The following is a 17,287-nucleotide window of genomic DNA, read 5'->3' as shown; positions in this document are numbered from 1 at the left end:
TCGCGCTGGGCCACGGACGTCTGATCGGAGCCCCATAGTCCGGGAGCCTCTGGCTCCCCGAAGCGTGTCGAGCCATAAGCTGCGTGGGCTTCACAGCGGCCGGCCCCGGGGCCCCTGCCGCTCGGACCCGGCTCTATGGACTGACAAATCTTAAACAACTTTAAGATGGAAAATGAAGCGGCACGCCTCCTCCCCTCATCTGCAGGCTCCGAGTTGGAACATGGACCCGGATCGGCCTATTTTAGCAGCAGCTGCCAGGCCTTCTGAACCAGAAAGCCAAACTATCTCCCTTTCATCTCTGCCCACTGAGATCACGGTGTTCCTGAGCATTTCATTCTGTGGAACGCTGAAGAGGTCCCAAGACTGCCATTCCCAGGCTACACCTTATCAAAACAAACACTGTTCTTCGGGGGGGGGGGGAAGCACACACGCAGCCCCAGCGGCCCCGGACACACCGCCGGGTCACCGATGCCCGCTTTCTGAAGGGCCACGGAGCCCGCACACCCTGTCCTGACTCGGGAGGAACCGCCTTCCCTCCTCGGCCCCACCGCTCCTGCCCCTTCAAAGAGCTGTGGCTACAGGCCGTCTGGAGAGGAAACCCTTGCTTTTCTTCCTGCCCCCTTCGCCACACCTCACTGTGTCCCTTGGCCACAGCCTGTCCCTCTGCAGGCCAGGGGAGGAGAGGGCACAGGGGAGCGTTTCCACCAGCTCAGTGCTTCCCTCCCAGCCACCTACATCCTTGCCGCCTGCAGACCAGCTAGAGCAACAAGACGCCCAGTCTCCAATCTGGAGTTTTCCGTAAAAGAGGGACCTACCCCTTTCTCAATGCCTCCTACTCATATGCTGAGTTAAGGGAACACGCTGTCTTGAGCCAAAAAGTGAAGGACAGCTTCAATGCCTTAAAATGTGCCATTTAGCTATAAGATCAAGAGAGCTTAAAATACGGGTGACATTAAATGATGGGGCAGTGCCAACTTGGATGGGAAGCCTGCACTGCTTCTTTCATTTCTCATTCCCGACTCCGAGCCAGGAGCTCAGGGGAGAGCTGGGATACTACAGATGAGGCCTCTTTCCATGTGGAGACAGAAGTAAATAATAAAACAGGAAAAAGTCAACTGAAGGAAATACTGAAGTGCTGCAGAGAATGTGTAATAAGAGAAGCAGTCTGGGATTGAGGGGACATGAATTAAATCAAGCACTCATTAAGGGCTTCAATATTCCAGCACCTCTGTCTTTCATGGACAATAAAGAAAACTCAACCAGCAACTTTTCTTTCCTTTCATTAGAACTCTATAAATTGCAGCACTGTATCTCCATGAGAGGGAGAAAAAGAGACAGCGAGAGAGAAGAATGAATGAATGAATGGTCATATTTTTGTGACTGAAAAAGTTTCTGTCAAAATAAGAAACTGGCTTGGTTTCTTAATGCCAATAATGCTAATGCCAGAACATACACTGGAAAGGAAAAGTTTTTTGTCCCCCCAAAAATGGTAGCACTGGCTGACTCCTTGAATAAAAATCAACTGTACGGCAAGGGAATTTCAGAAGCACTAAGAATGGTGTAAAGGAAGTTACCTGGCTATCACAGATTAATACTAGAGATCTGGCAATGGTGAGCAGCTCAGAGAGAGGGAGGACATGAGGGTATGAGTACAGAAGTGACCCAGGAAAAGTTAGCTGAACTAGACTACACAGCAGGTGGGGAAGCCGAGTGAGGTGAGAATTTAAATTTGCTACAAAAACCTCCACCCACCATTTATATGAAATGTCCAGATTCAGCTAATCTATTCAGATAGAAAGTAGCCTGAATAGGGCTGGAGGTGAGAGGAGAAATGAGGTGTGACTTCTAATGGGCATAGGTTTTCTTTCTGGGGTGATGGAAACGTTCTGAAATCAGACTGTGGAAATGGTTGTATAACTGAATATAACGAAAACCATTCAGTGGCTTAAATGGGTGAATACTATAGTACGTGAATTATATGTCAATAAAGCAATTAATGAAACAAAACTCCAGGAAAGAGGCTAATCCACGTAAAAACTGAAGGAAGACAAAGCCTTCCTTATGCTGAGGGACCCCACACAAAGCCACGGTGAGGGCGACACCAGGCTGCCCCAAAACCGGACCCGGGAATCTCACAGACCTTCTGGGGCCACCTCTACAATACAGACTTGGATTTTGAACCTGCAACTTGGATTTTCAAACTGCGCTGGAAAAGAGATTGCAGGTCACTGAAGAAAACCAGAAACTCACATGCCATTCCGTTTAATTACATATTAAAATGGGAAGGAGCTGAATTGTTCGGCAGAGCACAGGTGTTAACAGCAGCACGGACTTAGAGCAGAGGAGGACCTGAACAACCCTCCAGGGGTCCCACACATCTGTTACCTGAAGGGCCTGCAGAAACTTAAGTGAGTCTGTCCAGGATGAGATGTGAAAACAAGGGCTCTTAAACTTCCTGGATGATGCCACTACACACCTGGGACCAGAAACTACTAAACTAATCGGACTGCTTCATTTTAGAGAGGAAAGAGATGTGCAAAGAGCTCAATTCAACACTGCTCAAGCAAGGCAGCTGAGCAGCCTGAGTCAGGACTACAATCCGTGTCTCCTGACCCTCATGCCAGGACGAGCACGCTACTATGTAAGTGTGGGGGAATCAAAAGGGAGCCACTCTCAGAAAATCCTGGCCTCAAAACTGGTCCGATCCCATTATGAGAAACTAAAGAACAAACGCCTAGAAATACCTAGGGGCGTGAGTGACCTTGAGATTGGACCGAGGAGACTCCGAGATATGCCAGGATTTCACTGCCCTGCTGCATCCGGATGGAACCCAACCTCCAACAAATGCAACTCACTGGTGAGGAGGGCAGATTCTTGTAACCCCACAGGCGAGATCCGATCCGGAAATTTATTTTATTTTTTTTTTACCAGATGAGCCCGGTGTTATACAAGAAACGCCAAGGAACGTAAAAGCCGACGCTTCCTTCTGTCGGCTGCGCACAGAGCCAGCGCTGTCTGCAAAGCGCTGACAGACCGACCTTCACCGAGCGTGCTAACCCCTCTCAGGAAGAGCCTGGTGTGTGAACGCTTCTGGCTGACGTGCATTGAGCCGTTACATTACGGAGCAGTGTGCTTCTTACCTATAATTCCACTGTCCTTGCTCTCCAGGGTGGAACTAGGGCTGCTAATGGTCTCACAGGGACTTTTGTTGGCTGCCGTCTTGCTGACACAGCTATTCAAGGTGGAGCAGGGGCTATCGGTGCTGGGAGATGCGGTGCTGCTTGTTAGTGTGGAGCAAGGACTGATGCCTTGGCTCAGGGCTGTGCACTGTAAGACGAACGGAAGGAGTAAGTTAGCAGGGCTCACACAGGACGCTTCCACACACGCTTTTGCTTTTGATGCTAAAACAACCATAAGAGAAACTGGAACGTGGAAAAATGGTTTTTAAAATCTTGGGAGCTTACTATCTATACGGTCTCTGAAAGCTTAAGGAAACCATTCTTGTTCTGCTGATTTCCACCCCCCCCTTGGTTTGTTTTATTTATGGCAAGGGCACTCTCAGAAATAATTGAGTGGGAAGGCACATTTGGAAAACAGAAATAGCAAACAGGCAGACTTCCTCTCATCTCAAGTCTGCAGAAGACAAATGGGTCCTCTGACCTCTGTACGGAAAATCTGGGAACTCTGTTTTTGTCATGTTTCACGGGCGCCGCAACCCGATTCAATTCCTGGAGATTTACGGGCCCCGGGGGCGGAGGGAGGGGGACTGGTGGTCAGTGCGATCTCATCCGAGGCATGACGCCCACACAGAGACCCCGCAGGGGCAGCAGCTCCGGCCCCTCATTGCTATGCAGCGGACACATCTCGGCTCAGAAGTGGCAGGCTGCCGTGCCCGGGGTGGAGAGTGCTCTCTGGCAGATGAACCGTTTGGTTTCATCTCATTTTGTCTCTGCCTCAGCTCCTATAAATCTTTTCCTCACCCCGCTGATCCTCCAAAATCTCAAGTGCTAAAAAGAAAAAGAAAAAAAAAAAAAAAAAAAAAAAGGCACAGGAAAGCATATACCAAAGCAGCCACATGAGAAGAATGGGGCTATAAAGATAAAGGAGCATCATTACTGAGGCATCCTCTCAGCCACTTCGATTCGTTTAGCCACTCTTCTCCAGGTGGTGACTGCGGAAGGTTAATGTGGACATTTTCTTAAGTTCTGCGCCCTCCTGCATCTCCCCCTTCCCCATCCCCTCCCGCCCCCACCAAAAACCCATAAGAAGTTGCAATACATTTCAATACACAACAGCCCAAATTCATTTGACTAAACCAGTGGTCGGCAAACTGCGGCTCTGGAGCCACATAGAGCTTTTTGGGCCCTCTTCCACAAAACACCACATGCGGGCCGAAACTTCGTGGCCCATGCGCAAAAGTCAGTTTTTGGGTCTCAAAAGAAATTTCAATCGTTGTATTGTTGATATTTGGCTCTGTTGACTAGTGAGTTTGCCGACCACTGGACTAACCAGTGACTTCCCCCCTCCAGGTGGGACAAGATGGCTGTCCCTTCATTCATCCTCGGGGGAGGTCTGGGATGCAGTGGGCTCCCCGGGCATTACCATGGTTTCATTTTTTTCTTCAATCGTTATGTGTGTGGCGCTTGGGATCCCTTCTCCCAGTAAAAATCCCAGCCTTGTCAACAGTTCTTGAGCTGCCGGGGAACAGCTCGGTTCATTATCGGCCTTTGCTTCTGGAACAAAGAAAGAAAACAATGAAGATGCCCTCTGGGGAGTTTCAGTATCACATCTGGGGAGTTGGCACCACAGCTGCCTGCCTGGTGCTCTTGTGTAACTTTTACAAAATGCACAAAGTTTGACATTGCTGCCTGTCCTCTGGCAACGCATGTCCATTAAGAGGCTGTGACACACTAGGAAAAGAGGAACTCCAAGGGCAAAGGGTGAAATACTTGACCTGAGTCAGAAGAACCCAGTGTTGTTATCTGAAAGCTATTCTTAGTTCCATGCCATGTGAAAAATGGGGTATGTCAGACACCAAAAGCAGAAAAAGGCCTTCATCTTCCTCTTTAAGAGCGGGGTGGCCAACGCCCACAGAAGAGTGGAATAAAGTAACACGCCACAGGCATGCTGGCAAGGTGGGGGCAGGACCACTTGGGTGGAAACTTGCTCTGCAGAAGCCTAACCCTAACCGTAACCCTAACCCTAACCCTGCAGCAGTGATAAGACATCCAGGATTCCAACCCAAGGGCTAATCACCAGAAGTCAAAATTGAAACAAAGATTTTTAAATCCCAGTGAAATGAGTCCCAAGAGACTGGATCCAATAATACACCTTACTGTCCATCCAAATGTAGAAAAATTGGGCTGTGTTCTCAACATACTCCATATTAAAGCTAAAAGCACCTTTTACCTGAATGTCGCAGGGTATGCTGGGGAAACTTTCCTCTCTTATATGATCTAAGGCTGGTCGTCTTGGTTTTTGCACTTAAGAAAATTTTATCGTTGGATTTTATGTAAATGCTGAGCTGTAGGTTAAGCTTGTATCCAGAAGCCTAATTACTTAATTTCGGTTGACAAAATGATAGTCACATTATTCTCACACCTCTCTTACATTTTAAAATCAGCATCCATCAGGGAATGAAATGATGTAGAAAGCAAACTGCTTACTGAAGTTAGAGCTTAAGAACACTATGCAACTTGTAACCGTCTCTCGTCTTAATGTTTTTTTTATTCTGCTAAATTGTCTAGAGCTGCACATTCATGAACCAATTTTCCCTAGATGTGGAAATCTGCAGATAAGAGTAACAGGTCTTAGAAAAATACAATAAGGGAAGAAGAACAAAACAGCAGCGTTACCTTTGAGTTGTACTATCGGCACCAAAGTTCAATGCTAACTGCCTTTAGTTAGGAATCTCGAAAATCATAATAAGCAGAGAAGAGAGGACCACCCGTATTACCCTCACTCACATGAAGGAGAAGCACCCAACCCCTGCGTACTCTCAAAGGCTTCCAGGAATTGGGGTGGGAAGAAGAGCTGTTTACCAATGTGGATTTTTTTTTTTTTTTTTTTTTACCAGTAGTTGTTCTAGAAAACTAGGGGTAAAAAAAAACCAACCAGGCTTCACTGCCTGGGCGAAGAGAGCCCTGGATCATTTGAGTCAAACTCATAACATGAAGGGGAAGTGGGCCTAAGCCAACAGGGTTAAGGCAGCCACACCCTCAGCCATTCTGGAGAGGCCCCTTCCCACCAGACATCTCAACCACATTTTGATTCCCAAGGTACACAGGCATCTGGGTGAGAAGGCAGGAACCAAACCAAATGGGCACAACCCAGGCACACCCAAGGGCTGAACCACTTCAGAACAGGATCAGTCCCACCCTCATCGCCCAGGGCTCAGGCAGGGCGGCTGCTTTATCTTAGGTGGCAGCTGGACCAGAGGAAAAACACAGGATGCCCATGAAAAGAAGAAGAAGTGGGTCAAGGGGCAGAACCCAGCAGTTTCTCTGCTCCACGCCCCCCACTTTCCTTTCGAAACAATCTCTATATTGCTACCCAACTGGGACTGTGCCCCAGAATGTCTAGCTTCTAGTTCAACCTGAAACACTCCGGGGAAAGAGCCAGAAACTACTCCCAGTTGGCAGCTGCTGTGGAGGCAGAGAGAGCAGCTGCACAGGCTTGGCCGCCACAAAATTCACCCTGAAGACAAAGAGCCTACGGCCCACTTAGGGCTCGCTCCAAGACCCTGCAGCCTGCAGCCTGTGTCGGTCCTGCAGGGAACTGGGGTGCCCCTGGCCCAGTCACTGCTGCCTCCACACAGCATCTGCAGACCCACGGCCCAGACTATCGAAGACAAGGAGGCATCCAAACCTCCCCCTTACAAGCTGGGCAGTGGTGGCAATTCCAGGTTTTCTGCCTGAATTGAAAGATACCCAGATGCACCATTAACTTGTTCTCGGAACGTTCGACCTGGACTTTGCTTCTAACCCCAGTTCTAAAACCTACTGAGGTTTGAAATGAGTGATCAGACATTATCTCAGTTTTTGCATTCATTAAGACACTGCGATTATTTTTTTTTCTTCTGAAAGCTTCCCAACTATCCTTTCAAATTACTCTCTTCTACAAGGTCATCCCAATGACCTCCCCCCACACCACCTCAGAAGTCCCCTTCAGTCTGAATTCCTCAATCCACATCAAGCTGTCTGCATCTTTCCTTCCCTAACGCACAGAGCCTTCCTCACTGAACTTTCATTTTGGGAGAAGGACATCAGGGTAAAGGGTGACAATGACAATCTGGAAGAGATGAGCTGCTTGGGCACTCACTCTGATGCACCTGACTAATGAAATGGAAAAGCGTTTCTGCCTCCATAGTTGATCACCAAATCCTGAGATCTGAACGGCCAGAGAGATTTTCTTTAAGCAAATTCTTACTTCAAAATGACACTCCAAACCAAAATCCACTGGGATACTCTAAAGTTTCCTTTCATCTGTGCAGTTAATATTAAATCACTGATCAGTAATGGCAGTAACGTCCCCAATACCAGTGGGATTAAGGGATGAGAAAAAGACCTCTTCTCTTAACGATGCTTTTACATCTCACAGATTTAAATATCCAAAGAATTCACAATGGCTGTATTTGGAGTTGAGAGAGTAATTTGCTTTACTCCTTAGGAATCCACTAGGCAAGTGGAGAGTGATATTGCTCCCAACGCTGTCAAAGAATCCTCACGTCATGTCATTGTGGAACATCATGTGGAGAATGGCAAAGGGAATTTCTCGGATCACTTCCTGCCTGCCTCTTTTTAGCTATTCACACCTGTTGGACCATGTCTGAACATGGTGTGTAGTCCATAAACTGACTGGCTCCCCAGTTACCACCACTCTAACTCCAAACCTATTTGTGCCCTTGATACCCATTCATTCGCCTTCCCCCACAGTCTCAGAGAAAAGGTCTTTCCCACATTAAAGCGATTCTGGACCCTTTACAGTGTTTACCTCTTTAGTTTCCTCGCCAGGGAAGTAGCCAAAACCTACTTGTTATATGTTGGTAAGGCTCAAAAAGATGTGAGCAACACCTTACAAATCAAACATCTTTGAGATAAGATGCTATATCGAAGTTGGTCATTTGCCTTACCAATTTTAACACCAAGAGACCCCTTCTTTAACTAACATAATTTTCAGGTTCCATGAACTCATATCTATATTTAATGTGCCTACATTTCTCTTACCTTAAAAAAAAAACACACCAAAAAAAAACAGTTCTGTTTGTATTTCTCCTGTCTTATAAAACTATTTTCTGACCACATCATTCCCTCAGAAGAACAAATTCCCTCCTTTTTTTCTGACTATCAAAATGTTCCAACTTGGCCCACACTTACTGCATTCATTTCCCATCTTCTTAAGGCCAGACTGTCAGAACCATGAAGATCCCTGGAAGTTACCAAAGATCATCCCATCAAAAGAAGCCTCCTCTCCACTCTCCTCCTCCTCAAATTCTACTGAGCTCTGGGCGTCACAGACAATGTCCAGCACTTACTAGCTGCAGGACCTTCAATATCAGCTTTCAAGGCAGTATTTCTGAATCAAGTCTGATAAATGAAACATGGTCTTGATTGATGTTAAGTCCCTTCCTCTGCTTCTACCTGTCTATGACCTGCTCCTTGCCCAACATCTGGTCTTCCTTGCCCTTTACTTACCAGAATTTGTCTGTTCTTTCTAGCTGTTCCTTCTCCCATCAACCATGCCCCCATCCTTGGATCTCCCAAAAACAAGATTTATAGAGGAGTATCCACCCATGAACCTGCGCTGGTTCTGTTCATTTCTAGACTCTAATTTAAAAAACATAGTTAACATACAAGTTACTATTAAGCTTTTAATCTCATCCACCCCCTATTGAATTATCACCAAATCTTAACATTCTTCTTTCAAAATGTATCCTGAATTAGACTTTTTCTCTTCATTCACCCTGCCTCTTATTTCTAAAGTCCTCAGCTCAAGTCTAGATAACCAAACATTTTGGTGTCAGTGCTCATTCTTAAAAATTGAAGCCTCCAAAGAGCTTTGGCTTGTGTGGATTATAAATATTGATGTTTCACACATTAGAAATAAAAAAATAATAACTTAAGCCCGGCTGGCATGGCTCAGTGGTTGAGCATCAACCTGTGAACCAGGAGGTCAAGGTTCGATTCCCAGTCAGGGCACATGCCTGGGTTTCAGGCTTGATCCACAGTGGGGGGCCTGCAGGAAACAGCCTATCAATGATTCCCTCTCATCACTGATGTTTCCATCTCTCTGCCCCTCTGAAATCAATAAAAATATATTTAAAGAATGATAATAACTAAAAAATGCATGTTAATGAATTTTAACATTACAACTTAAAATATTTTTCATTTTAAAAGTTAATGAAAAAGGGTATTATTATATATTGGTACAAATCTTTTTAATGTCTCATTTAATAGAAGACAGCTGGATTTTAATGTCTGCTTCTACATTCAATCTACTATGATATATTCTTTTAGTTGAAATATGTGAATAATTGTGGCCTGAGACAGATATGTAGCTAGGAAGAGAGAAACTTTTTTAGCTAGTTAATATACATATTCTTTGATATCTCATTCAAACTTGACAAGTAGCTATTTCTTAAGGTTAGTTCCAATGTTGATTCGAAATCCATATCAATGAACTTTTTGTACTCTGTTACAGTGAAATCCAACAATCTATTTTATGCTTCAAATGAATTTTTACCCATGCAAAATGTTGTAACATCATGCTTTGGGTCATTTCAAAAATACTGGTTTTGTAGATCTGGTTTCACAAATGTTGATGCATTTTATTACACAATACCAAAAAAACCACATTCATTAATATCACCACAGACCTCAAAATGTCATAGTAAATAAACTGAGAGATAAAAATCGTATAATCACATCAATCAAAGCAGAAAAAGCATTTGACAAAATCCAACACTCTTTCTTGATGAAAAACCTCAGCAATGTGGGAATAGAGGGATCATACCTCAATAATATAAAAGCCTTATATGACAAACCTATAGCCATCATCATACTCAATGGAAATACACTAAATTCATTTTCCCTAAGAACAGGAACAGGACAGGGATGCCCACTTCTACCACTCCTATTAGATATAGTACTGGAAGTGCTAGTCATATCAATCAGACAAGAAGAAGAAACAAAAGGTATCCAAATTGGAAAAAAAAATAAGTAAAACTGTCATTATTCGCAGATGACATGATACTGCACATAGAAAACCCCAAAGACTCCATAAAAAAACTGCTAGACTTAATAAATGAATTCAGCAATGTAGCAGAATACAAAATTAACACCTAGAAATCTATGGATCTTTTTTATACACTAATAATGAACTCACAGAAAGAGAAACTAAAAAAAAAACACACAAACAAACAAAAAATAATCCTGTTTACTATCGCACCAAAAAAATTAAGATACCTAGGAATAAACTTAAGGATGTAAAAGACCTATACTCTGAAAACTACAAGACATTGAGAAAAGACATAGAGGAAGGTATAAACATATGGAAGAACATACTGTGTTCATGGGTAGGTATTATCATCATAATTAAAATGTCCATACTACCCCAAGCAATTTAGAGATTCAATGCAATCCCCATTAAAATACCAATGGCATATTTCATAGACCTAAAACAAACTCTCCAAAAATTCACCTGGAATTTTAAAAAGACCCCGAAGAGCCACAGCAATGCTGAGAAAGGAAACCAAAATTGGAGGGAATCACAATACCAGATATCAAGCTATATTACCAAGCATTGTTCTAAAAACTGCGTGGTACTGGCACAAGGACAGAAATATAGACCAATGGAACAGAACAGAGAATCCAGAAATAGATCCAAGCCATTATGCTCAATTAATATTTGACAAAGAAGGAAAGAGCATACAATGGAGTCAAGACAGTCTCTTCAATAAATGGTGCTGGGAAATTTGGTCAGATACATGCAAAAAAATGAAACTAGGTCACCAACTTACACCATACACAAAAACAAACTCAAAATGGCTAAAGGACTTAAATGTAAGATCGGAAACCATAAAAAATTTTAGAAGGCAGCAAAAATATCAGACATATCATCGCATTATCTTTACGATACCACTCCTAAGGCAATGGAAACTAAGGAGAAAATAAAACAAATGGGACTACAAAATAGAAAGCTTCTGTACAGCAGAAGAAACCATCAATAAAACAACAAGAAAGTCCACTGTATGGGAGAACATATTTGCCAATGCTATTTCAGATAAGGGTTTAATCTCCAAAATTTACAGAGAACTCATACAAATTAACAAAAGGAAGATAAACAATCCAATCAAAAAATGGGCAAAGGACCTAATAGACACTTTTTGAAAGAGGGCATGAAGAAGGCTGAGAAACATGAAAACATACTCAAAGTCACTAATCATCTGAGAGATGCAAATCAAAACAACAATGCGGTACCAACTCATACCTCTCAGAATGGCTATCATCAACAAATCAACAAACGACAAGTGCTAGAAGAATGCGGAGAAAAAGGAACTCTCCTTCACTGCTGGTGGGAATACAGACTGATGCAGCCACTGTGGAAAACAGTATGGCATTTCCTCAAAAAATTAAAAATGGAACTTCCATTTGACCCAGAAATACCACTTCTAGGAATATATCCCAAGAAACCAGAAACACCAACCAGAAAGGATGTATGCACCCCTATGTTCATAGCAGCACAATTTACAATAGCTAAGATTTGGAAACAACCTAAGTGCCGATCAGCAGATAAGTGGATTAGAAAACTGTGGTACATCTACACAATGGAATATTACAATGCTGTAAAAAACCATTTGCAACAGCATGGATGGAACTGGAGAGTATTATGCTAAGCAAAATAAGATAGCTGGAGAAAGATAAATATCACCTGATCTCACTCATATGTGGGATATAAAGATCAACATAAACTAATGAACAAAAATAGACCCAGAGACAGGGGCAGGGGAGGGAATGGGGGTTAGAGATAAACCAAAGGACTTGTATGCATGCATATTATCATAACCAATGGACAAAGACACTGGGGCAGTGGGGGCTTGCCCTCAGGGGTGGGAGTGGCAGGAGTGGAGACGGTCAATGGGAGGGGGAGGAGACAGATGTAATACTTTAACAATAAAAAAAGGAAGAAAACAATGTAATTAGCTGTCTAAGGATGGATGACTAAATAAATTGTGGCACATATACAGGGGTAGGCAAAAGTAGGTTTACAATTGTGAGTATGCAAAAACAGTTCATTTTTTGTGTTATTATTTATTAATTTTGTATTGTTTATTTGTACTTTTGTCTTATTATTTTCATTATTGCATACTCTTATGATTTAGGTAATGATAGGTGATAATTTAGCCTAATTTTGCCCACCCCTGTATACAATGTACTAGTATATGGTCATAAAAAAAGAAGGAAGACCTGCCATCTGTGACAACATGACTGGAACTAGAGGAGATTCTGCTAAGCAAAATAAGTCAGATATATAAAGATAAAACTGCATGATCTCTTACATGGAATCTGAAAAATGTCAAACACATAGAAGCAGAGCAGTGGTTATGAGGGGCAGGGAAGAGGAATCAGGTGGAGATGCTGGTTAAAGTGTAAAAAGTTATGCAGGATGAGTAAGTCTAGAGATCCAGTATATAGTGTAGTGACTATCCTATCTAATACAGAGGGAATATGCTAATTGACTGCCACACCCTCACAAGATGGCAGTGCCCAGTTTCCTCAGCCCTACGGGAGAAGGCAGTTGCGGGCAATCAGATTGGCAGGGGAGGGCAGTTGGGGACGATCATGCTGGCCGGGGGGGGGGGGGGGGGGGGGGGGGGGGGGGGGATCAATTAGGTGTCAATTAGGCCAGCAGGGGTGTAGTTAGGGGCTATCAAGCTGGCAGGCATTGTGGTTAGAGCCAGCAGTCCCAGATTGTGAGAGGGATGTCCAACTGCTGGTTTAGGCTCGATAACCGGCCATCGGACATTCCCCGAGGGGTCCCAGATTGGAGAGGGTGCAGGCTGGGTTGAGGGACACCTATACCCCCTCTGTGCACAAATTTCGTGCACTGGGCCTCTAGTAGTTAATAATAATGTATCGAATCGTAAAAATTTGTTAATGGAGTAGATTTCAGCTGATCTCCACACAATAAAAAATGGTAACTGTCAGAATATATAATTTGATTATAGTAATCATTTCACTATGTATGTGTATATAAAATAACCATGCTGTAGACCTTAAATACATACAAGTTTTATTAAAAATAAACTTAAAAAAACAAAGTTTTAGGAAGCCGTCAATCTCAATGCGACAGATACAAACTCCCCCTTGAAAGTTCAAATTTTACCATTGGCAACTAATCCTGTTGTGTGTGTGTGTGTGTGTGTGTGTGTGTGTTTATTGAAACAATATTAGAGGCCACGTGCATGAAATTCGTGCACAGGGGGCTAGTGGTAGGGGAGATGATCCTCAGCCTGTCCTGCCCCCTCTCCAATCTGGGACACCCTGGGGGATGTCTGACTGCTGATTTAGGCCTGATCTGACAACATCTCATAATCCAGGACCACTGGCTCCTAACCACTCACCTGTCTGCCTGCCTGATTGCCCCTAACCACCTCTGCCTGCCTGATCGCCCTTAACCACTCCCCTGCTGGCCTGATTGCCCCAACTGCCCTCCCCTGCTGGCCTGATCTCACCCCCAACTTCCCTCCCCTGCCAGCCTGATAGCCCTCTAGCTGCTCCCCAATGCCAGCCTGATCTCACTCCTCACTACTTGCTCCCCTGCTGGCCTGATCACCCCTAACTGCCTCTGCCTCAGCCTCAGCCCCAGCCACTGTGGCTTTGTCCAGAAGGAAGGAAGTCAGACATCTGAAAGTTGTCTGGTTGATCAGGTCTAATTAACATATTACCCATTTATTAGTATAGATATTAATTTTGTGCCTATTAGAGAAAATGGCTGTCAAATACCAAATTCTGAATAAGCATGGTTTGTTGGTCATTCTTTCTATTTTGAAAGAATGATGGTCCATTTAAAGAAAAAAAAGAAAGAAGAAAAAAAAAAAAAAAAAAAAAAAAAGACTGTTCAGCTTGCAATGCAAACAGTCACACCAGTGCTTTTCTGGGGGACAACCAGCCTCTTCCAGCAGGCAGAAGTGCTTTCTGCTGGCCTCATTTCATCCGCACAGAATATCAAAAAGATGAGCACTCAAGGGTCAAGATTTGATAACATTCATTATTTTTAGTCTTTCATCAAGACATTCTTCAGTGAATTATTTTTGATGCAAGTGAGTGGTGGTAGAAAACATCCTGTGTGGCCCTAAAATAGCAGGTGCCCCTACCTTGGCATGAACTGAGGCATCAGAAGTTTTACCAATGATTTTTCACACCAGCAGAGCAAGTCTCCTTGCAAGAGAAATGGGAATACCTTCTTAGTGTTACTTTTGATCTTAAGGATCCCTACAAGTAACACCTAGAAGTCCGCACGCAGCCTACACACCTTACACACACTTTGAGAACCTCTGCCTTGAGTGTCCAATTGTATTAAATTCTCCCTTTTCTCTTTTAAAAAAAATATATTTTATTGATTTTTTACAGAGAGGAAGAGTTTGAAACATCGATGAGAGAGAATCATCGATCAGCTGCCTCTTGCACACCCCCTACTGGGGATGTGCCCGCAACCAAGGTACATGCCCTTGACCGGAATTGAACCTGGGACCTTTCAGTCCGCAGACCGACGCTCTATCCACTGAGCCAAACTGGTTTCGGCAAATTCTCCCTTTTCTTAAAAATAAATGAATAAGCTGTCCCAGCCAGTGTGGTTCAACCTATGAATCAGGAGGTCATGGTTCTATTCCCAGTCAGGGCATATACTTGGGTTTCAGGCTCGATCCCCAGTGTGGGGGGCATGCAGAAGGCAGCCAGTCAATGATTCTCTCTCATCATTGATGTTTCTCTCTCTCCCTCCCTCTCCTTTCTACTCTAAAATCAATAAAAATATTTTAAAAAATGAATAAGCCATATTCTCACATACTCCTCACAGAGGGAAAATGCATGATTCTGGGACATGTGTGGTCTCAGAGGGTCAGGCCTGACCCTTTGCTGGTGCTCCTCAGTCCTCTTCTCTCAATGACCTTGTCCTGGGTCTAGCACAGTGGTCAGCAATCTCATTAGTCAACAGAGTAAAGTATCATCAGTACAACTATTGAAATTTCTTTTGAGAGCCAAATATTTTAAACTTAAACCTCTTCCTACGCCACTTCTTCAAAATAGACTCCCCCAGGCCGTGCTATTTTGTGGAAGAGCCACACTCAAGGGGCCAAAGAACCGTGTGTGGCTCGTGAGCCGCAGTTTGCTGACCACGCATCTAACATATCTGATCTCCTCTACACAAATGGCTGCCCAGGTGACATCCTGAACTCTTTCTTGAGCACCAGTTTGGTTTTCCAATTGTTCATTGGACACTTTTACCTAATGCTCCACCAGCACCTCAAATCCAACTGGCCTGGAACTGAACTCAAGCTAAAATAGATGGTTTCCTCTCCTCCATTGCTCTAAATGTACTCTCAGAGCCTGGAAGTGGGCAGGAGTGAGCTAGAAGAGGTCAGTGGGAGGACAAGGGGGACATATGTATGTAATACTTTCAACAATAAAGATTTAAAATAAGTAAATAAAAAGCCTGGAAGTCATCATCTTTGTCTCTAACAGCTTCTGCCTCTTGCAATTTCTCATGAATCTTCCTATTCATCGCCTCTTCTTCCTTGATCCTGTTCTAATTTGAGATCTTATTTTCTCACTTTACAGCCTTTCTCTGATCCTAGTCTCCTTCCTGCCTCATTCCATCCTATGCCAGGTAAATCTTAAGGCATAGGTCCAACCAATTAAGTGTTTCCTGGTGCCCTCATGTGCACCCGATTCATTACACAGCTGGAATCAGTCAACACTACTTTCCCCATCGCATTATAATCACTCTGTACACAGGCCTTTAATCCGCAACCAGACTCTAAGCCTCTGTGAAGAAAAGACCTATGCTTGATAACCCATCTCAAATAGCATCCAACATAGAGCTTTTCACAGCATAGGAATGTAATTAATATTTATTTAAGGAAGTAGAGAATGAATGGACATTCTACCTCTAGTCTCTCTTCACCACACACATACCAGGTATATCCCCTCTCTGTACTTTAGTTTAATAAAACTATATTTGACCATCCATCAAATACCGTATTTTCCGGCGTATAAGATGACCCCCTAATTTTACAGTTAAAGCATAGGTTTAGGCCTATATTCGCTGTATAAGACTACCCCCCACTTCCGAGGCAACACCAGTTCTTTTTTTAATAGACCGCCTCTCTGACTCTGGCCAATCTGAGCAGGCTTTTTACTAGAACACAAAAATTAGGGGGTTGTCTTATACGCCAGAAAATATGTAGTCCATCACCATTCTAAAAAGAAGCTGAAAATAGCAGGATCTAGATTATCCCTTGGGAAAGGAAAAAGTATAAGATCGGGAGAAAACAGTTATGTTTTATTTGTTAACTTAAGGAGTGGGTAGACAAATGTCATTAGTCTTTACATCTTTTTCATTCTCTACATCTTTTTAAATGCCTGAAAAAAAAAAAAAACATAAGGCATCGATAATAACTTTAACATAGATCCAAAAAAGACCCACACCTCCCAATAAGAGAGTTTGGCATTTAATGATTCTGCTGTTTTGTATGTGTCAGTTTTACTTGCTAACCAGACTGCCAGAAAAAAAAAAAAAAAAAAGTTTAATCATGTTTTGAGATTGATCTTCACTGAGCAATGACTCACAAGACTAAAACTTTCTCACCCCTCCCCATCCAAGCTTGCTCAAGTAGCTAATGACAGATTGAAGCAGACCTAAATGGATTATCATTGCCCTTAATTTAAAGAAACACAGCTGTGAATCCTATTATAATTTAATAATCCTCTCTAACTTATCTGCTTTTTTACTTGCCCTTAAGGCAAAGGTATTATTTTGTGGGTAAATGACATTTTTCCCCTAAACAATATGTTGCTTTACTAAAAAGGTTTAAACTTGTGGAGAACTCATTCTGTGTGACTGAGCCATTCTATAGGAAGAGAGGAACTGCATTTTGTTTGAGGACATTATTATTCACTCTTTTTTGCCGGAGTAGAAAATGCTGTTCTTCAAAATAATTTAAAACATCAAATAAAGTAGAATGTCTTTCCCTAAAGATGTATCCAGATGAATTCAAACTTTTAACAGG

General features: G+C 43.2%; 1 protein-coding gene across 10 annotated transcripts in view; it reads right to left on the bottom strand.

Annotated features, from left to right (window-relative positions):
- TANC1 (tetratricopeptide repeat, ankyrin repeat and coiled-coil containing 1) overlaps window positions 1–17,287 on the bottom strand; it is a 232,722-nt gene that overhangs the window by 67,724 nt on the left and 147,711 nt on the right. For 7 of the 10 annotated variants that reach the window (XM_084891445.1, XM_084891443.1, XM_084891450.1 and 4 more), the window contains 2 exons: window positions 4,603–4,733; window positions 3,141–3,327 (listed from right to left, as the gene is read on the bottom strand). The exons of 1 other annotated variant lie outside the window; for it this stretch is intronic. In XM_084891445.1, coding sequence (XP_084747571.1) covers window positions 3,141–3,327; window positions 4,603–4,733 — 318 coding nt within the window. The remainder of the gene's footprint in view (window positions 1–3,140; window positions 3,328–4,602; window positions 4,734–17,287) is intronic. 2 more of the 10 variants (XM_084891446.1, XM_084891448.1) reach the window with 1 other exon arrangement.

This window comes from Pipistrellus hanaki, assembly GCF_964339955.1.
Source record: "Pipistrellus hanaki genome assembly, chromosome: 8".
Taxonomy (NCBI): domain Eukaryota; kingdom Metazoa; phylum Chordata; class Mammalia; order Chiroptera; family Vespertilionidae; genus Pipistrellus; species Pipistrellus hanaki.
Note: the sequence above shows the minus strand (reverse complement) of the source record. Positions and strands in the feature narration are given on the sequence as shown.